The sequence below is a fragment of the Schistocerca nitens genome, chromosome 2 (genome assembly GCF_023898315.1).
Source record: "Schistocerca nitens isolate TAMUIC-IGC-003100 chromosome 2, iqSchNite1.1, whole genome shotgun sequence".
Classification (NCBI taxonomy): domain Eukaryota; kingdom Metazoa; phylum Arthropoda; class Insecta; order Orthoptera; family Acrididae; genus Schistocerca; species Schistocerca nitens.
The window spans coordinates 651,296,712-651,319,851 of NC_064615.1; the positions used below are offsets into that span (position 1 = coordinate 651,296,712).

At 44.6% G+C, this 23,140-nt stretch overlaps 1 protein-coding gene across 1 annotated transcript in view; it reads right to left on the reverse strand.

The window, feature by feature from the left end:
• Positions 1-23,140, reverse strand: part of LOC126236770 (fibronectin type-III domain-containing protein 3A) — a 330,311-nt gene that overhangs the window by 104,096 nt on the left and 203,075 nt on the right. The window contains exon 3 of the mRNA XM_049946340.1: positions 6,481-6,644. Coding sequence (XP_049802297.1) covers positions 6,481-6,644 — 164 coding nt within the window. The remainder of the gene's footprint in view (positions 1-6,480; positions 6,645-23,140) is intronic.

Genomic DNA, 23,140 nt, shown 5'->3' on the forward strand with positions numbered 1-23,140 from the left:
TAATATCCATTACATGTGCTGACTTTCTTGAAGCATATACTGAGTTGATACGTCAGTCAGTCTGATGGGGCAAATTGCGAGTCTAGTTTGCGGGAAAAAAAATTCCTATCAGACGCGGGGAGCGGGAGGAGAGGAGGCGCATAAACAATACGCGTCGTAACAGCTATAGTTATTCTCATGATACCACATTCGCTGGTTTCGCCAACTCGCGATCAAACTTTATCAGACCGACCGCACATAGACTAAGGGGTACGCTACAGATCACTGTCACCACAGTCTACAGTCCAAAAGATAATACAAATCCGGAACGAATAGTCAGCGTTCTGGGTAAGATGGAGAGAAGAGCAATCGGAAGATAGGGAACGTGTTTACTGAAATGTACGCAGCCTAGGTGCACAGAAGATTTCAGTCCCTTGATCTGTTTACACACATATAACGTCACAAACCACATCATTACGTCATGAGACAAACACAACGTACAATACCGGCTGTTTCAGCATCCATCATGCAGCAGCCATCATAATGGACATCGTAAAGTAGCTATCTACCTAATTTACTAACCAAATTTGAATCTGAAGTAGTATCAGGACACACATCATTTTGGTGCAAAAGTTCTAAATACCGGAACACCAGACCACTTTCACAAACGTAATGTTTTCTGTAATATGGTGGAAAACTATAGAGTTGCGCTCCTACATCAGTGTTACAGGTACTCAACATAGTGACCGGTTCAAATCGTGGTGATGATAGAAAATTTCCATTACTAAATTTTGCGATCAACTGTCTGAAGTTGGCAGCGTATGGGGCTGTAGGCTATTGATCCAAAGAATGTAACCGAAACGCAATTATCGCTTGGAAGGAGGGTATCAGTATGGATGCTCCTTCAGTTCTTCACGAGGTAAAGCTCTGGTGGCACTTCTCTGCATCTCCTCCTCCCCCCCCCCCTCTCTCTCTCTCTCTCTCTCTCTCTCTCTCTCTCTCTCTCTCTCTCTCTCACGTGCCACCACCACAACATTGCAGCCCATATGTAAAAAAAAAAATCCACACGGTTCAGTGACACATGTGAATCATCAGGACGAAGCAATGGCAGATTATTTCCTGTAGAATCTTGCTAAAACATGGAGCAGGTGTATGTGGCGTTGAAAATATAGAAGTCTCTTCTAACAAGGGCGCATTTTATATACCTTCATATGGACTGTAGCCTTGAGCTTCCCTTACCATGGGCCCAAGGATCGTCGTTTTATACTTACGATAAACTCCAGAAGTTTAGCAATAAATACGACTGATTAATTGATAGGACATCATTAATGAACGTGGAAACAAAAAAATTCAGCCTTCGGCGTTCCTCGTGAGGCATATGCATACTTTAGTGTAGGCACCGCCAAAAGAAATAAAAGATAACACACTAAGGAATGATGTGCATATTAAAATACTGCCCCATCCCTACAATGGCCCTAGTATTGGTGCACTTTTCGTTACCAGCAAATCGCCGTAGGAAGCACTTGGGCGCTTACTTACCAAAACAAAGGAAGAGTAGGGATGAACGCCCTGTCGACGACAAAGTTATTAGAGATGGAGCACAAACTCGAAATGGGAGAAGGAAATCAGCCGTGTAATTTTCGAAAGATCTATCCCGGCATTTATCGTACGCGATTTGGAGAAACCAAGGAAAACTTGAATTTGAAAGGCCGCACGGTATTTGAACGCCGCCCTCCTGAGAGGGAGTCCAGTGTGTTAAGAACTGCGCCATCTCTTTCGGTGCTTACATACAAATATGAGGCGAATAATTGGCGCTTCGTTGTGCAGCTTAAATTCTAACTGCTGCAGAAATTATCATTAGCCTGCGGCTACGATATCAGGAAGGGTGGAAGGGGAGGCAGAAACTGCAGCAGTAAATGTGCGCAGCTAGCTGTAACCGACCACACGTGTGGCGGCTCCGGCGCACATGGCCGTGGAGGCTGTAAACGTGATTTACTCCGCCACCCCTGCCGCCCCCGCACTCGACAGCCGGCGTCTGCCGCCACTGCCGGTTTAACAGTCTGGTGCCCGCCAAGCTATGTTTCAAACGGCCACAAAAGTTGCTCCTTTACTCCAATGGCTGCGGCCTTTCACCCTCCACGTTATTAAAGCGAAAGTAAACCTCGAGGTCCGCCTTTCCCCTTACGCAACCCTCCCCTTCCTTCCAAATGAGGGATGCCATATTTATGGTTCCATTTGCAGCGCTACCGAAAATTATTACGTTCCATGTGGTGCTGTACTCTGATTTTCAATTTTTCACAAAATATTCACGTATAACAATTATTCGCAATTCAGCAGATAACATGACTTCAACAAACGCTTTCTTCTACGTGGATCACCCGAGTGGATACAGCATAGCGCGTCGGCTTCTTGAAGATAGTCTGTGACTGGCTACGTATGTTTTCGACACCCTCATCTGCTGCTTCTGCCGCTGTCCGCCGCCCGCCGCCGCCCCCTCTCCCCCAAGTAGATATTTGTATTGAAAAAAAATTCCAGTTCTTGATTTGCGTATTTCGTCCAACTTAAAATATAATTAACCACTGTCAAAATATATTACAACGCTAATTCTGTAAAATATGGTACTAAGTACAGAACAGCCGACATAACAAACATTTTTCTTTTCTTTTCAGTCGACGTTATTCTCAATCAGCGCGACTGGAAATTTGACAGTAGGGTCACGTTAAAGTTTTTAAAATTAAGCTGTAAGCATCTTCTAGCACATATATATATATTTCACGTCATAGGTGGCCAATTTTTACCATCAATTCATCTTTTTTTGTGAAAAACTAAGGTGCCTAATTTTCATTGTCCGAATTGCTGATGACGTCAGTAACCACCAATCTGTCGTGCAGATTGACTGCTGACTGTGTTCGATTGCACATTCACGGATCAGTGGGATGTGGTCTGGAGAAACACAGTCTTGACAATACAGTTAAGGTTTGCTGTGACATCCGTATGTCTTTTGTAGGTGGATATTTGACTTGTTATTTCAAAACAACAATGGTTGCTTTCCCATCTTGATAAAACTTTCAGCCGGTATTTAACGCCTTGACTATGAAAAGGTCTACAAAGACTGAGTACATTTTATAGTATTCCGCCTGAAGTCCTTAAAGAAAGCTCGGAGAAACCTAACTTAACTTTGATCTGCTGAAGACTAACTACTTTCCTCCTCAGTATGAAGATAATCTCTTTCTCTTCGTCTGTCTCTCTTTAATATAACCACTCATCTCAGTAAATTATGCGGTCTTTGAATCCGACGAAAAATCACTACGCTAAGCTGGCAGTGGGCGGTCTTCGCTGTTGCTTAGACACAACGAAAATACGTGACCGATGTAGCGTGCCAGTACGAGAACACGGTGCAGTGTAGTGTAGTGTAGCGAGTTGTTTTTTGAATGACAGAACAAGTGGCTTGTTAGTTAGCGGATTAGAGGCGGCATACAGTTAGCGCGAGGTTTTAAGTCACTCTAACGTCACCCGTGTCATCATTTCACGGAAAAGGTTCCATGAGTGAGAAAATATTCAATGCCAGTACAAGCAACGCTAATGAAGTTTCTCAGCCCAGAGACAGGATATAGTTAGTTATGGAATCATATTCTAAAGAAATTCATGTTACATGGATAGTATTTTCAGAATACAAAAGCGTGTTATACCTGGAGTCAATAAAAGAACATCCTGCAGACACCTCTTCAAGAAACTGGGTATTTTGACAACAATACGTAAATTCATTGATGTCCTTTGTGAGCACCAATGTTTCTCTTTTCACAAAAGTAGTTAAAAGTATGAATATAGCAATAGGACCTGTAAAAAAATTCAATTCTGTCGTTTGATTAAGTAGCATGCAGAGTTATGTGTATCCTTGAACTTTATGTGCTAGAGTCGATGGAATAATTTCCTTATTCTTTAATATGAAACAAAGGAATTTCCAAATTCTTTAGATTCGTAATTACTTCACAATGTTTATTCTGCTTGGACGCATCTACGATCACCACGTTTGTAGCTTTACATTAAATGTGAATAATAATCTTGCTATTGAGTTAAAATGATTTGGGCTCCTATTACACAGTGATGAACCAAAACATTATGACAGTGTTCGTCCGGCTTTCGAACTAAATACGTAACTGATTCTGCGTATCAGAGATCAGACAGTTTGTTGGAAGGTTTCTGGAGGTATGTGGCATCAGGTGTCTACGCACAGGTCATGTAATTCGCGGATATAACGGGCCGTTGATTTGCGTAGGCGGTGATGGCGCCCGATAGCGATCCAGATGGGTTCCATAGAATTTACATCAGGCGAATTAGGTCGCAGAGACATCAATGTGAGTTCAGCTGTAATGCTCCTCAAACCATTGTAGCACGGTTCTGGCTCCGAGACACAGTCAGTCATACTGCTGAAAGATTACATCGGCGTCGGGGAGCACATCAAGCATGACGGGATGCAGGAGGTTCGCAGCTGCCAGCGTGTCTTCGATTACTACCACAGGTCCCAAGCAAGCGCAGGAGAATGTCTCCCATAAGGTAATACTGCTCCCACCAGCCAGCGTCCGTGACGTGTTGCACGTTTCGAGCCGCCGTTCACCTCGGTGACGACGTTTGTGGAGACGACCAGCGACAGTGTAGGAAATGTGTAATTCACCCGAAGAGCCGACATGTTTTCATTGATCGACGGTCGAATCTCGATGGTCCCGTGCCCACTGCAGTCATAATTGACGATGTCGTTGGATCAGCATGTGAACACGTAGGAGTGGTGTGCTGCGGAGCTCCATGTTCAACAATGTACGATGAACGGTATGCTCCGAAACTCTTGCGAGTGCACCAGCATTGTGCTCTTTTGGCGGAGATGGCACAGAACACCATATATATCCCACGTTACGGTGCAGACAAGCCTCCAGACCGCACGTTCTGTGAAGAGTTGATGGCGTCTAACCATTTAGCGCCTAGTGGTAGTTTCACTGTTGTTCTACCCCTTTCCGTAGATGCTCACGACAATATCACGTGAACACTGGACCAGCTTCGCTGTTTTCCAGATACTCGTTCACAGGCTCTGCGTAATAATGTACCCTTTGACAAAGTCACTTACCTCAGTGGATTTCCCCATTTTCATACCATATCTTTTCTAGGGTGATCCCCCGTCCGTGGCTGCTCCGCTTAAATACTTTTGTTACGGCGTCACGGGCACGCAACGGCACCACACGGCATTCAACGTCGCGGCGGGCAGTGGTCGTAATGTTTCCGCTTATCAGTGTGTACTGAAGAGACACCTTAAAAATCACTAATTGTCTGTACAAGCTTATTACATGTTTTGAAACGTCCCCTTAGAAAAAATTTATGAATTACTGTGGAGATAAACCTCTTACATTATTTGATTTTCAAACAGCTGAGCAGAACTGAACGTGCTCAGACCTTTCGCTCTTTACCTATTCTGATCAATACTAAACTGACAGCCAATATTTTTAGCGCAACGCAATCTGACTTTCAATAATCCCTACAAAAGAATGGCCCTGACTAACATTAACCTATACCATTCACAAATCACTTACAAAAATCTTTGTTACTCTAACTACTGCAATACAGCGAGCGCCAATACTGCCAGCTAAATAAAAGATTCTAACTACTGAAGGCACTAACTACTGATAGGCATAGTTAGCAAATGAAAGATTTTGATAGAGAACAAACAATGTATTTACCTTAATAGTGTTCAAAAGTTATATATCAGTTCGTGACATCCAGTCTTACAAATTTGCTGTGTCTGATGGACACACGTCCAGATCATCCGCTCTCAAAACTCCGCCATCTCTCTCCCCACATCCACCACTGCTGGCGGCTCACCTCCAACTGCGCAACGCTACGCGCTGTTAACAGCCAACTGCCCAACACTACAATGGCGAATATTGCAACAATACCGACCAGCCTCGGACTGCACATAGCACAGTCTGCGATTTTCACGTGGCGTTACCAATATAAAAACCTAACCAGCCTACTTACAGTTTAAGCAGTTTAATTCCGCTGGGAAACGAAAAAGATTATGTGACGATTACACGCAATCAACGTGCTATCAGACGCATATTTGCATTCTTCCTCTTAGAGCTCGCAGTCTAAACAGTTTTTTATACCAAGTCCGATTATTCTTGCGACACATTTTATCGCATTGTGCTATATTTTAACACGTTAACGCTCTCCTACAGCGATCTCTGCGTCTGGTTTCATTATACCCGGAAAAATAATGGTAACAAAGCGCAGAGCTAGCTTCAGCGGAGAGTTCTGTTTAAATCCTATCGTAACTGCAAACTAATTATCACGATTTCCACTCCCGGTGCAACCTTTGTGACTTATCCCACCTCAGAACAACTAGTATTCTGAGGCACAATACAATCGAGCGTTCCCTCTTTCTTTTGGTGTAAGTTACGGGATAAGATATCACAGAGCACGAGTGTCGTGTACAAGGCTGGAGGCTGGAGTACTCACGTATGGGGGCGGCATCGGCAGCATGGCCTGCGGCGACAGGATGACGTGGCGCAGTGTGCCGCTCTCGTCCACGATCTGCTGCACCACGTGGCCCGGCGGCACCTGCACCGGCATCGCGATGGGCGGCGAGCTGTTGGTCGACACCATCGGCACCGTCACCGGACCTGGAACACACGCATTCCCTAAACACCCACACACTCCGAGAGGAACAACAAAACATTAGCTGTAGGCATTAACATGGCTTTTAAGAGGGCTATTATTTTATTACGGTCCGATCGATCGCTAAATGGAAGTCAGTGAAAACTGAATATATTTTATTTACACCCTTTACCCACATATTCCCGCTATATCTCTACACAGTCGCCGCTCCAACTTGCACATTTGCTGCAGCGTTGTACCAACATTCCAATTCCCTCGTCACAGAAGGCATGTACTTTCCGCCAATTCTCTACGCTGGTCTGCAGCTCGCTATCTGTGCCAAAATGTTTTCATGTAATAAAAGATGAAACCAAGAGGAGCCAAGTCTGGGCTGTAAGGAGGGTAATCAAACAGTTCCCATCGAAAGTGCTGCACGAGCGTCTCATTGCCCCTACAATGTGCGACTGAGAATTGTCATGACGAAGGAAATGCATGTCAGTTATGTAATGTGGGCTGCATCAAATCAGGCGAAGTCTTTCAACAGGCACTCATACTTGGCTCAGACACTATTTTCTAGGCATCTTTAAATGCTCACTCTGCAACAACACATTGCAGTCCCTGGCAGGTCGCTTGATGCACGCTGAGGCCTGATGGGCTAACTTCAATGCTTATTAACTTGGAAACGGCGCAACGTAGAATTTTTTTTCTTAACAATTATTTCTCAGCACAATCTATCCTGGAACATCCTTACAAGTTTTCCAGACTGTGAACAGTAATGGTCTAGTAACAACTCCCTTGGGATACTCTCAAAGCTACTTTTACATACTAAGTCATTTTCGAGAGGAGTGGAATGCTGCGTCCCATTTGTTAGGAACAAGCTGTACTGAATTTCGTACGTGTTTTTTTTTCCTTTCTTTTTTTCGCTAGGCAGCAAAGAGGAACTGCATCGAACGCCTTCCAGTATACAAGCAACACTGAAGCTGTAGACGGTGGTGTATACTGCTGTCTGGATCTCGTTTACGAGCAAGGCGAGCTGAATCCCACAAGATCGTTGTTTTACTAGGCCTATTCGTTTATTGAGGTCCGATCGGTCGCGAAATAGAAACCACAGTGAAACTCCGACGAAGCTTTGCGCAGATGAGTTGCGCAGTGTCCCTAGTATGTTCATCGATCACGTCACATCGCTCTTTACAGTTCTGAGTGCAGAGTGAGCATTTAAAGATGCCTAGAAAATAGTGTCTGAGCCAAGTATGAGTGCCTGTTGAAAGACTTCGCCTGATTTGATGCAGCCCACATTACATAACAGTAAAATTAGGAGGCGGTGGTGGTGTTATGTGGTCGTGTTTTTCATGGAGGAGGCTTGCACACCTTGTTCTGCGTGGCACTATCAAAGTACAGGCCTACGGTGATGTTTTAAGCACCTCTTGCTTCCCACTGTTGAAGAGCAATTCGGGGATGGTGATTGCATCTTCCAACACGATCGAGCACCTGTTCAAATGCACAGCCTGTGGAGGAGTGGTTACACGACAATAACATCCCTGTGATGGACTGGCGTGCACCGAGTCCTGACTTGAATCCTATAGAATAGCTTTGGAATGTTTTGGAATGCAGACTTCGTGCCAGGCCTCACCGACCGACCCGATACCTCTCCTCAGTGCAGCGCTCCGTGAAGAATTGACTGCCATTCCCGAAGGAAACTTCAAACACCTGACTGCACGTATGCCTGCGAGAGTGGAAGCTGTTATGACGTCTAAGGGTGGGCCAACACCATATTGAATACCAGCATTACCGATGGTGGGCGCCACGTACTTTTAAGTAATTTTGAGCCAGGTGTCCGGATACTTTTGATCACATGGTGTATCTTATGAGAACAACTGACACTAAGTAATGTATCTGGCCGGCCGCTTGAACTTGCGCGCGCAACGTTATGACTGACTAACTACAATAGTAATTAACTCTGAAACGGCGCAACGTTGCATTTTTTCCTCCACAATTATTCCTCAGCACAGCCTACCCTGCAATACCTTTACAAGCTTTTTAGGCTATTTTTAATCACCCTGTATAAATGACACAGTCTATAAGCTCTGAAGCTCTATGACGCTGTTCGCGGATGATGCTGTTGTACGAGTAAATGGGGAAGTCGCAACGCTGGGTAATTGTAGCGAAATTCAGGAAGACCTGCAGGGATTGGTAGTTCACTCTCAACATAGGCAAATGAAGTGCCTTGCGCATAAATACGTGGAAACGCCCGTTGTTGTTGTTGTTGTACAAGACGATCGCGATCACTGGAAACAACGGCTAAAGTAAGACAAAGTGGAACAAGCACCTAAAATTTTATCGTAGGAAAGGCATGTGCCACGCAGATTGATGAAAGAATACTCAGGAAGTGTAGTTCACCCTCATTCGTCTGGTAATTGCTTCTCAGATTGGTACCATTATCAGGTATGATTAGTAAGCATGAAACCGTCAGTCAGGAAGATACTCATCCGACTTTAGTGACAGACGCTAGAAGAGAGACGTTGTTCATCGTAGTGTGGTTTCAGCTACCGTCAAAATTCCGAGACCGTACCTTCCTAGACGGTTCAAACAACACATAGTTTTGTTAGACATTTCTGGTGCGAAAAGACCATGAAGGTAAAATGACAAAGGTTCAAGCTCATACGAAGGCTTACCAACTATCTTAGTTCGTGTCCATCATTTCTGGCTCGGTAAAAAAAAGGCGTGTAAGGGGGTGAGAGAGATCAAGGCGCACAAGGTACACTCCTAAACACTGCGTAAGATATCTTGTGGAGTACTGGAGTATAACTGTAGATGTACTACATGTTTATTCTTTACTGAAACCCAACTGTGGGGGATGGGAGAAAGCGAAGTATTGTACATGCATACACTACTCCAGTACATGTAATGTACCAAGTGAGAGGTACGCCACAAATACCGCGAGAGGCCGCCACTACACAGGTACCACCACTCGCCTGGCGTCTCTCAGCTCCATCCAGCAGCTTACAGATGCCACTCGTAAACACCGACCTCTTCCTGCATGCACGCCCCTTCCTCCAGCGTGTGGTGTACGTCCGCCGATAGAGTGGATAGCCGGAAGGAACTCCGTCAACCTTGGACTACTTTGCTTCTGCCTTGTGCTGGCGGACAGGAAAATAATTCCTCCAACAGGGCAAAAACATAGCGCACCGCGTACACTCAGACAGCTGCGGAGCAGTCAGCCCCTGCAATCAGCTCCGTACAGCCCACCTTCCAACCTAGCAACAATTACTTACAGAGAACCTGTACGGACACAGAGTGTCTGCAATATTGCATACAGTAATAGTGACAAGGTCACAGACTGCCACGAGAGATCAAAATTATCTTAGACATCATTGTGTTAGGTAAACGATATCAGGTGCCACATATTACACAGTATCTAAGTGTAGTACTAGTCTGTGAGTGTTATCTGCAATTTCAAACTGTGTTGCCATATCTTTATTACAGGGTCTACCATCAAACAAGTGTTCATTAGCAAGCGTGCAAATCAGTCAGCATTAAGGAAGTATAGTAGGTAATCAGGTTTCTGCTACCGTGAATGTTTAGGCTGAATTAACAGTAGCATTCAGTTACTACATTCACGAAACATGCCGACCAATTAAAATCTCTCTCTCTCTCTCTCTCTCTCTCTCTCTCTCTCTCACACACACACACACACACACACACACACACACACACACACAGAGCATTTCAGGCGCTTCCCCATCACTACCCGTATTGCAGAGTTTCTGCATTCCACATCCAATGTCCATATACTGCTATACTTTAGACATACAAGTTCTCACATGTAGACCACGGTTGAGAAGAATCGAATGATTTTGCTGTAGAAAAAATTAGGAGTAAAGGTAATATACACGAGTGAGGTGATTAAATAATCATGCAGATTTTGTTTAGCCTGTCATATGCAATTTCAGTTACTAAATACCGAAGTTCTTTGGCTTACCGTGAGAACACACAGCAATTGGATTTTTGTATTTATTTTCTTTTTGTACTTATGGTACGTGAAATTTGAAATTCAAATATCAATCTTCCAACGCATTTTCATGCAACTATCAAATTTTTTTGAGAAAATCAACTTCAAAGTTTTTCGAGCGTCGTTGATACCCTGGAGTAGGGTTGATTTTTCGACAGGCATTGTGACGCTGTGTTCGAGTGCTTGCCTGCCACGTGGCCATTACCGTGAAGAGACGAAAAGAAATGTAATCTGTAATTTTTTTCTAATTTAAATAATTGTTATTGACAATCTTCTACAAAACATAGGTAGCAGAATATATGTTTGCAACGAAAAATGCATTTTTGTATGTGATACGTAATTAGAAATAAGAAGACGTGCGCCCGCATCTCGTGGTCGTGCGGTAGCGTTCTCGCATCCCACGCCCGGGTTCCCGGGTTCGATTCCCGGCGGGGTCAGGGATTTTCTCTGCCTCGTGATGGCTGGGTGTTGGGCGCTGTCCTTAGGTTAGTTAGGTTTAAGTAGTTCTAAGTTCTAGGGGACTTATGACCACAGCAGTTGAGTCCCATAGTGCTCAGAGCCATCTGAACCATTTTTGAAGAAGACGTGCATTTTTCGTAAAACGACATTTAAATATTTATTAAATAGTATATATTTGACGAATTTTATATTTAAATGACGTATCTGAATGGTAAAAAACAAAAGTAATATCAAACGAGACTCAAACCAGCAATTACGTCTCCAAGGCTACAATTTTTTTTCATTTTTATGTACTTTATGCTTCCTGGAAACATTTTTAGAACATGCAGCTTTGTTAAAAATTGGATCGGCGAGGAATTTAACCCAGACCCCTCACGTAACAGGCAAGCACACTACCACAGAGCCACACTGCTCGTCGAAAAAATAGCCAGAATTTAGGTTATTAAAGATACTCTGAAAAATTTCAAGGTCTATTTTCTCGCGAATATTTGAGAGATCCAACGTACTGCTACGGGCGTTAGATATTTGAGTTGTGAACTTCACATATCAAAAATATAAAAAAATTTTAAAAATGCGATTGCCATGTGGTTTCCTTGTTAGTCTCTCCCACGCCGTATCTCTAATTGGTCGGTATTTCAATTTCTAACGACACACATATTAGTTTCCCGTGTCTATTAGTAAACCTAAATGAGTGTTCAGTACTACGCGACTTTTGCTGCGCAGCTGATTTATCTTCCACCGAGTGAAGTGGCACTGTGGTTGGGATACTGATCGCTCATTGGAAGGAGTGGCATTGGAATGCCCGACCTATCAGCAATGTACAACTTTCCTCGGTTTCTTAAATCGCTGAGATGTTTAGTTCACCTTGGTCATATGTATAAATACACTCCTGGAAATTGAAATAAGAACACCGTGAATTCATTGTCCCAGGAAGGGAAAACTTTATTGACACATTCCTGGGGTCAGATACATCACATGATCACACTGACAGAACCACAGGCACATAGACACAGGCAACAGAGCATGCACAATGTCGGCACTAGTACAGTGTATATCCACCTTTCGCAGCAATGCAGGCTGCTATTCTCCCATGGAGACGATCATAGAGATGCTGGATGTAGTCCTGTGGAACGGCTTGCCATGCCATTTCCACGTGGCGCCTCAGTTGGACCAGCGTTCGTGCTGGACGTGCAGACCGCGTGAGACGACGCTTCATCCAGTCCCAAACATGCTCAATGGGGGACAGATCCGGAGATCTTGCTGGCCAGGGTAGTTGACTTACACCTTCTAGAGCACGTTGGGTGGCACGGGATACATGCGGACGTGCATTGTCCTGTTGGAACAAAAAGTTCCCTTGCCGGTCTAGGAATGGTAGAATGATGGGTTCGATGACGGTTTGGATGTACCGTGCACTATTCAGTGTCCCCTCGACGATCACCAGTGGTGTACGGCCAGTGTAGGAGATCGCTCCCCACACCATGATGCCGGGTGTTGGCCCTGTGTGCCTCGGTCGTATGCAGTCCTGATTGTGGCGCTCACCTGAACGGCGCCAAACACGCATACGACCATCATTGGCACCAAGGCAGAAGCGACTCTCATCGCTGAAGACGACACGTCTCCATTCGTCCCTCCATTCACGCCTGTCGCGACACCACTGGAGGCGGGCTGCACGATGTTGGGGCGTGAGCGGAAGACGGCCTAACGGTGTGCGGGACCGTAGCCCAGCTTCATGGAGACGGTTGCGAATGGTCCTCGCCGATACTCCAGGAGCAACAGTGTCCCTAATTTGCTGGGAAGTGGCGGTGCGGTCCCCTACGGCACTGCGTAGGATCCTACGGTCTTGGCGTGCATCCGTGCGTCGCTGCGGTCCGGTCCCAGGTCGACGGGCACGTGCACCTTCCGCCGACCACTGGCGACAACATCGATGTACTGTGGAGACCTCACGCCCCACGTGTTGAGCAATTCGGCGGTACGTCCACCCGGCCTCCCGCATGCCCACTATACGCCCTCGCTCAAAGTCCGTCAACTGCACATACGGTTTACGTCCACGCTGTCGCGGCATGCTACCAGTGTTAAAGACTGCGATGGAGCTCCGTATGCCACGGCAAACTGGCTGACACTGACGGCGGCGGTGCACAAATGCTGCGCAGCTAGCGCCATTCGACGGCCAACACCGCGGTTCCTGGTGTGTCCGCTGTGCCGTGCGTGTGATCATTGCTTGTACAGCCCTCTCGCAGTGTCCGGAGCAAGTATGGTGGGTCTGACACACCGGTGTCAATGTGTTCTTTTTTCCATTTCCAGGAGTGTATTAATGCTTTAGTCATTAGCCTTACTGTATTTGCTTCTATTGCGGTCTCCTTTCTGTAGTCATTGTAAAATGATTCTGCAATTAACGTACATGTTTCAGTGTCAGTACAGCATTAGAATCTATACCATGAAAAGTAGTCCCTAGTACACTTTTAATAGTAAACTTAACAATATTGTCCTTTCGGAATTATTTACTACCACTACTACTACCAGTGTTCAATATTATTAATACAAAGGGGAAAACATTTGCTGTGCAAGGTTTGTGAAGAGTACCTCCTGACAATTTCAGAAATGAAGACATAATCAGTGGCCTTCAAAGAGGAATATCCCATTCGGATAAAAACTGATCAACAACAGAACAATAGAACAGGTCAAGCGTTTTAATTATTATTTATCGAGAAAATAAAGTTTGAGAAATTGTGTACGTTGTATGGTCGCTAATATTCAAGGACTCCTAAGTCCAGCGTGTAAGCTCTTAGTTTCGTAAGCGCGGTCACTGGATCGAATCTCGCTGCTGGTACTTTTATTTTTTCCATTCCAACGTCATTCTAACAACAGATTTAGAATGACTGTGGAAGTTATCAAAACTTAATAATTCATTATAATTTTCAACATAGCGGCGGGCATCGTCATGAAGAAATTTGATACCGGCAGTAGTCGTGGCGTTTATCACGAAGGTTATGACGCAACTTAATCAGAGTTTTAATGTAGGTTGCAACATTCCCACTGGTCTCATGTTCAGCAAAGTCCTCCAGTAACACACCATGCATATCCCAGAACTCTGCCACAAGCACTTTCCCAGCAGTTCAGTCACTTTGAATTATTTTCGTACTGGGGAACCAGCATGTTTCGACTCCACAGAGGCCTGCTTGGGTTCGAGCATGTAATAGTACGCCCACGACTCATCACCAGTGACAATTTCTTTCAGATAGTCGTACCCTTCTGCGGCTTAACGCGATAAGTGATCCAAACCTGTCATCATTCGCTGGCACTTGTGGTCGTCTGTCAGGCTCTTAGGCACTTAGCGGGCTCTAACTTGATGAAATTTCAACGTGTCATGTACGATATCTTACACTACACCATAGGAAATGTTTAACTGCTGCGATAAGGTTCGCAGTTACACACGCCGGTCGTTCAAAATTGCTGCTTCAACGGCTCCGACATTCTGCGAGGTTGCAGCTTTTACGGCAGCCCGGAGCGTAGCGAACCACAAAGGTTCACAGGGCCGCCTTAGAAGAATGCACATCGCCTGGAGACATCGCTATAGTGGTCCCCAAACACGCAACGCACATACCTGTGAATTTAACTCTGTTTATGCCATTTTGCCCACAAATATAGAACTACACTTCGCTGCTCTTCACAAGTTGACGACGGTTACATGCCCGCCCGCCATGTGTGTTTCGCAGTTCAAACTAGAGCTGCACATGAAAACAAATTAACATCTGTATCGCGAACTTCAAACTATATCGAAATGAAATTTCAACAATCCAGCTGCAATATCAGGGGAGAAAGAAATTATTGTTCGTTAACTTTCCGATCCTTCTTGTCGTATAAAGTGTAAACTACTGAGGACTGCACGAATCAGGATGACGCGGATTGTAAAAACTTAGAAAACAATTACTGCGACATATAGCTCATGTAATGAAGGCCGAACACCGTCTTGTCAGAATGAATGAAATCGGTGAGGGGAGCTTCGTGCGGTCCCCTTGTTAGCAGCGAGCGGCGCACGAGACAGACCTGAATTACGCGACGTACTGCTTTGCGGATTTACTCGAAAACGTATATTAGCGAACCCTAATTAATTCCCTGTGCTGCTGCACATCCAAAATTAGTTTAAGAACGGGTCGCTAGCCTCGAATTGACCCACGAGACAGGGTTAAACTTCTCAGTGTTACAAACCCAATATTTAAAGGCCTCTAGGAATCCAACCGCGGAACATTTCCGAGATCCGACCAATAGAATAGAATACGAACACTGCATACAGTTCCTTCGCCACCTCCAACTGGCTCGTAACTACTTACACCGATTACTCTACTTAATCCAACACCACACTTCAGCGTCAATAAGAGAAAAAGCCATGCAAAAACATCACTTTCAAATTTCCTCGGATATAAATATAGTTAATTGGATTCTAGCACCCTCGCCCAGACAGTTTTGTTCAATAAAGCACCACCATTTAGTTAGTTACTGGGTTCGCGATCTGATGTATGAGCTCTGTCTAGCGGGAACGTGCGCGTTCGCTGAAAGGCAACACTCGCTAGGAAATCGTACAACTCTACGCTGGCTCATGGGAACGCACTTTCGAATGCTTTCAGACTGCTCGTACTACAAATAAAGTAATTTGGGTGATCACTCAAAATCTGACTTTTCTTAGGAAAACACCACATCCGCTCCAGTGGACACATGACTTCTCACAGCACGGGGTTGCAGGCCGACTACTTCTGATTTCGCAAGCCCCAAAACACATTCCACGAAATTATTTAACATTTAGGCTTTTCGGCCACTCAGTAGCCGCGTGCAGGTAGTTTCAGTGGCCCTTCGCCAGTCGCGCTAACCACTCCACCGCAAAAAGTGCCAACCACCGGTCTTTTGAAGCGTTCATTTCCCGTCAGGTGTTTGGAACCACCTGCCCGTCCTGGGGAAACCCCAAGCCCTTGAGCCAGCCTCTTCGGTCTCCTCAACCCATTTAGCGGGATTAGGGAAAGGCCGGCCCATCACCCCACGGACAGCGACCTTGACGCAGACGAGAGCCACAGGAAGAGCACACAGACGCGACCAAGAAATCACGTTACAATTAGTTGCATTTATGTAGCGATAAATATCAAGACCGTAATATACATTATTTGACAATACAGGGATTGTCATACTAATTTTATTATATGCTTTGTTGGGATGCTTAATGAAACTATCATGTATGTTGTTCGGTTTTTTTCTGCTTTAGGATCGAAGGTTATTTCATAATGAGATTGTATGTAAAATACATCTTTGGCGGTTTAGTTTCCCACAGAATTACTGGTAACCTGATACGTGATTTAAAAACTTTACTAATCAACACAGGTTTAAGATCCCTGTATGTTCAAATAACGAATATATAACATGACATGAAATGTAACTAATTTCAATAAGACAATAAAATGGTATGCACTCATGTGTGTACGCAAAAATTTTTCAGAGGGTGGGAATGGAAGGGGTGGGCAATATTCAAAACCTCATTTTTTCAACTAATTCTCTAGTCGGAGAATGTGTCGTGCCCCCAAGAACTAAATTTGACAAGAAGTACATAACACTTACTGTATCTAAAAAGATTGATAGTTAATACATAGTAATTTTGAAGTAGATTACTTTGGTATCTGAACGGTAAATATATTTCGATAGTATATGAAAGGTACTTCTTAGGTTATTAGCATGAATAGAAATGCCATTTTTTTGACTCAACAATCTGAAATTACATCCTTCTACGATTAAATCTCTACGAATTGTGAAGTAAAATATTTAAAAATTACGTATTCACATTCCCTTACTGTTAGCGGAAACTGAAATAATAAAATCGGAAATGGGAAAAAAATCAGAATACGTGACACAACCCTGTTGGATATCAACAAAAATATCGCATTAATAACCCACAAAGCAGAGAAACAGAGAATAAACTTTAACAATACTTATTTTACTTTGGTACCGTCTATAACAGTTTGTTTGCTTATGAAATATCACATCTGTTCACAGTAACGGATTTATTGCATTATTCATTATTTATATTTTTTAGTGGGTACTGGCATAAATGAAGATGAACAAAATATGTTTTGAAAGCCACATTTATTTGGGTTGGTTAGGTCAAACATACCCAGAGGTAAATGCACCACTACAGCAAAATGGTAATCTATCAAAACCACCCTCGAACTGGTCTATAGAATAAGCTTTTAGCATCCTAGGACTGCACCAATACAATCCTCGCCCGGAAGTCTGTTACACTGTTGTGCAGCATGGCAAATGGAATGCATAATACCCAACTCTGTGAATGCGTGTGGTGTTGTTGCACTCACAGACCTTGTGAAGATCCCAGTCCTGGAGAACACATTTTTTGATCTTAACATTTCACACTTTTCTCCATTTCTTCTAGCACAGGAAATAATATTTGCTTCTTTCGACTAACGTCTTCGGGGCTTTAACTTAAGTATAGATGTTCACACCTACGGAAGAGTATGATTGTGTTCTTCCGATTGCACTACTATACGTAGCTCTGCTGTGTTAAAGTGAATACAGACTCAGCAACGCAACTTGTGTTTTCCTTGTCCAGAGACAGTTGTGATTACATTGTGCATTATGAGAATCGAGGATGGATGACGCACGTATGAGGTAGTGGGAAGTGGCGACGGGATCCGTGCGAATGGGTGAAAGGGCCCCTTCTTGAGCACGGTAATGGCTGAACGTTGAAAACACAGAAAAAATTGAAGATGTTATATCGACACTGTTCTGTAAAGGCCAACCACCTTGACTGCAGAAAAGCGTTGAAACGGAAGCCGCGCCAAGGAAGAGGCATAATTTCCCTTGTTAATAAAACCCTAGATACGTAGCGATTGCTAAAGCAGCAGTGTTTAAGTTGTCGTTCAGTGGAGTCGCAGACAGTGATTGTTAGAAATTAGAGGAAACTAATGAAGGAAAAACCTGTACTCAGGTGCCAGGAAGGGACAGCGGCTCGCTCTTGCAAACGCTTAGGTATATACCTATTAGCAGTAGCCTCTGTATGACCTTCTATGGTGTAATCTGTAATGTAATAATGAACTAATGCTGAAATGGATATGTTAATTGCACAATCACTTGACAGTGCCTGCAAATGGCGAAAGCGCTATCATTTAGACACTTCTCCACGGCTATGACTCTTAATAGTGAGAACATCACTAGCCATGAGTATTTCCTCTCCCGTCCTGGTGCTACTAATAACAATTGACCCGCCTCTAGCCTTTAATTACCAGATTTCTTTCCTTTTGCTCCTATCTTTCGATGGGAGTCAATATTTTCCGCACGCACTTACTGCAGCTCTGAGCAGCACACGAAAGCCCTTTTCTCGCAGCATGCGCCGTGTACAATACGTGCCCCGCCTCGGCGGCGTGGAGGCGATGCAGCCAATCGCCAACTGGCTGCAGGCGACGGAGTCTTTGTCGGCGTGCCAAGGCCGAGCAGCGCTCAACTGCAATAGCAGTAGAAAGTGGCGCTGGTTTCTCCTCGTAGCAAGCTGCAACCACTCTCCTTCCCGCTCCCGCCTCCGCTTACGAAGTAAAATTAGCCGCCAGGGCTGACGCCTACAAATCGAAGGAGAATAGAATAAACGAGCTTACACTGATCGGGGAAGAAACCTGAGATACTTCCGAGAACTTACCTACTGGACGCACCTAGTTAACATGTCGCCCTCTGGACCGTTTCGGGAGAAGTTTAGGATTTAACATCTCGTGAACGACAAGTTAACAAGAGGCGCGGCTCAAGATCGAATTACAAAAGGATAAGGCAAGCAGGCGGCTTTTCACTCGTCGGAAAAAGCATACCGGCATTCGTTCTTCACCTTAAACGATTCAGAGAATCCAGAGAAAACTTATTTCCTTGTGGTAGGACGAGGTCCTAAGCTTCCCTTCTCTCGAAAGAGGATGCATTTCCTCGCCGGAACTTGAAAAAAGCTGCAGTTGCTGTTTCTCGAGGTAATTCGTCAGTTTCCTTCGTGAGACTCAAGGGACCGCTTTCCAACACTACCATCAGTGAAAAAACTTTAGCAATGCCACGAGACTGGACGTCCCTGGCATACAGCTAACCGCTCATTAGGAGGGAGACTGGACACTTACTTCACAGTACTTCGCCCGTCCAAAATGGGCCATGATTGATTTTATTCCTAGGGCATAAATGACTCCAGCGCAGTAACTATGGTGGCAACTTGAACTAACACCTGTAAAGAACAGATGCGTGTTCGACCAGTCAGTTGTAAGCAGGCAGTGTTGCGCAGCGGAGATGCGACCGTTGTGTGTCAGTGTCGTCGTGTCACAAATCGCGGTGCAGCAACGAACTGAACTTCTCTAAATCGGGTGTTCAAGACATTCTGCAGAATATTTTGAAGAAGAGCAAAGTGCGCACAAAGGCTGTCCCGCATAGCTTGACTAACGAACCAAATAACGACGCGTGAACGCCTGTCGCGACTTGGTTAAATGCAAAACGAGGACAATTTTTTCCCCACTCTTCCATACAGCGGGTCTAGTGCCTTAACCACTGTTTCGCCTTGTTCGTTGCAGTTGTATCTAATTGAGACATAATTCTTTCGATAGCTGTGACGTTAATCATATTAAATAAATAGATCTACCTAAATTTGTCTCCTACATTGCAATTACCAAAGCTTGAAAGTGAAGTTATCTATTAGTCCGTCCTACTTCAAAAGAGGAAGTAACGCCTAACAAGTGCTGCCTTGTCCATTATCTACCCCTCATTGTCTTCTTCAGCTTATCAACAAACTACAACATTTAGATATCCACTGATACCTAAAGCCGCCCTATACTTTTCCAAACATTAAGGCCTTCAACGATAGGATTCTGTTTACTTTACAGTAATCTATTCTGCTTCTATTAGGTCGTCGTCTGTTCTCTCTTCTGCTACTGTGTGTTCTCCGATACATGTGTGTGTGTTTATCTCTCTCTCTCTCTCTCTCTCTCTCTCTCTCTCTCCCCCCCCCCCCCCCCCCTAATGATTCCGGAAGATCTGAGTATGTCTTTGCAAGCTTTATTTTCTAAGGTGCGGAACTATTTGCGTAATTCAATATGGTATCCTTCCCTCTTCTTAAACAACTTCTCATAATCTACATTTCCGATTTCTTGCCTGATGAGTGTTTCTTGCTCTGTATCTACTTCAGTTGGTTAGCTGCATCGAGATGCATGGTAGAGCGTGCCAGTTATTACAGTTTTTCCTGTTCCATTCACGTATGGAGCGCGTGATGAATGATTATTTGAATGCCTCTGTGCGTGCAGTAATTATTCTAATCTCATCCTCACGATCCTTATGTCAGTGATACGTAGAGGGTTGTAAAATAGTCTCAGAGTAATAATTTAAAGCCGGTTCTTGCAACTCTGATAACAGACTTTCTCGGGATAGTTCACGTATACCTTCAAGAGTATGCCAGTTCAGTTCCTTCACTATCTCTGTGAGACACTCCCACCGATTAAACAAATCTGTCCCCATTCGTGCTGCCCTTCTCTGTTCACGTTCAATATCTCCCGTTAGTCCTATGTGGTACGGGTCCACACTTGAGCAGTATTATAGAACTGGTCGCACGAGTCATTTATAAGCAGTCTCTTCTGTAGACTGATTGTTCCTCCCCAATATTCTGCCAATAAACCGAAGTCTACCACCTGCTGACCCTTTGTGATCATTCCATTTCATATCCCTACAAAGTGTTACTGCACATGTGTAAGTCATCCGATTCACTCTTTATACGTATGAACAAATACACTTGCAAATACACTTGGCTTTAATATCTTTTCTCTGGGACACCTCGTACCAGAATTAAATTAAAACTGATCCCGTCCCCAGGTTGTGATCAGTCTTTTGGGAACTTTCTTATAATACGATGATCACTCGCAATTTAGAAAGTGGCTTTGGATCGTCCACTCTTTCATTGCTCTTTGTTTTACATTTATAACGAACGTTCATATTACCGAAGAAATAGAAAGCCTTACTATAATAGGGAATCTGACTTTCTGAAAACATCAGAAGCGAACATTAGCTGCCGCAGTCCATCTGGTGCACCTATAACCGATGAGGTATTGGAAATATCTGTTTGTTTTCCGTAAAATGGACACCGTCTTCTTTAGAGAGGATAGCACTGGCGCTCTTGATGAGGTGACAATTTGCGAATTCTGCTGAGGAAAAATTAAATGTCTGCTTCCCGGAGACTGCATGTGAAGCATGTACTGAAAGAAATCGGAGCTGTCAGTAAGCAGCACGCTGCTTCTGTAGTTACAGGCACTTGGGTGACTCTTCTAAACGTTCCTCACGCCATCACCAGTCGCCTGCTGTGACTGATGACTCTGCTACGCTCAGCAAATTACGCACTCCAATAATGTTAATGTCATTGAGCGGGAACACTCATACAAGCATTGCCACTTCAACCATTTGTCTTACAATCGAGGGAAAGTTCCCAAAAGACTGGTCACAACGTGGGGACGGGGTCAGTTCTACTTTAATTCTGGGACGATGTGTCCCAGACAAACAAATATTAAAGCCATGTATATATGCAAGTGTATTTGTTTATACATATACAGAGTGAATCTGATGACTTACACATGTGATGTGTGAATATCTGTCGCTGCACATCGCGATCAGCAGCTGTAGAACACAGAGTTTTTCTCAGATATAAAAAAAAAAATAGAAAACGGTCGTTTTCGATAGCGAGAAAGTTCCAAGTACTGGCAACACACAACGGCAACTACAGAACCCGTTGACTTCCACAGTTATCGATTTCGAGAGCACAGACGAGCGTCAAAAACTCCTAAAGTTACTTTCACTTACAAGTGACATGTAATACTTCGCTGAACATTCGCCAAGGAGTTACTAAAAAGTAAAATAAAACTAGCATTGTCCATCATAACAGACTTTGGCAATTCCTTTCTTTTTTGGTTAAGTTACGGGTATATTCTGAGGCAATACTAGTTTACTCTCCGCACCTAGTAGCTGAGTGGTCAGCGCGACAGAATGTCAATCCTAAGCGCCCGGGTTCGATTCCCGGCTGGGCCGGAGATTTTCTCCGCTCAGGGACTGGGCGTTGTCCCAATCATCATAATTTCATCCCCATCGACGCGCAAGTCGCTGAAGTGGCGTCAAATCGAAAGACTTGCACCTGGCGAACGGTTTACCCGACTGGAGGCCCTAGTCACATGACATTTACATTTACTAGTTTACTGGTACGATTTGATTTCCTAGGACATTAAGAGTCATTACGGCAAGCCTCTTTACGATTCCATACCTACATTTTTCACCATAGGTTGGTTGTTTGTTTGATTTGGGGGAGAGGACAAAACAGCGAGATTATCGGTCCCATCGGATTAGGGAAGGAAATCGGCCGTGCCCTTTGGCTCTGAGCACTATGGGACTTAACTTCGGAGGGCATCAGTCCCCTAGAAATTAGAACTACTTAAACCTAACTAACCTAAGGACATCACACACACCCATGCCCGAGGCAGGATTCGAACCTGCAACCGTAGCGGTCGCACGGTTCCAGACTGTAGCGCCTAGAACCGCTCGGCCACTTCGGCCGGCGCCGTGCCCTTTCAAAGGATCCATCCCGGCATTAACCTGAAGCGATTTAGAGAACTCACGGAAAACCTAAGTCAGGATGGTCTAACGCGGGTTTAAACTGTCATCCTTTACTATTACTTTTGTACCTGCTGGATAGGATAGCACCCTTTCTACCCCGATGCAGAGAAAGAGAACAGTGGAAAACTGCCGTCTAAAATGATTCAGCGGTGCACCGTTGTATGCAGATGAAACGGCTGTGGGAGGTGAAAGCGGCCGAGTTCCACGCATTGTCCTGCGGCGATTGCCATTCGTGGGCTCCAGGCCGATAAAATGCCATATCCTACGACAACCACTTGCGCAGTCCGCCCGTCGAACAGCAGCGTGCCGTCATTCCGACTAACATGTCGGAACGCAGAGGTCGCTGTGACGCACGGCCTTCCGACGAAGCGGTGGTAGACGCATGCTCAATTTATCGACACACGCGAT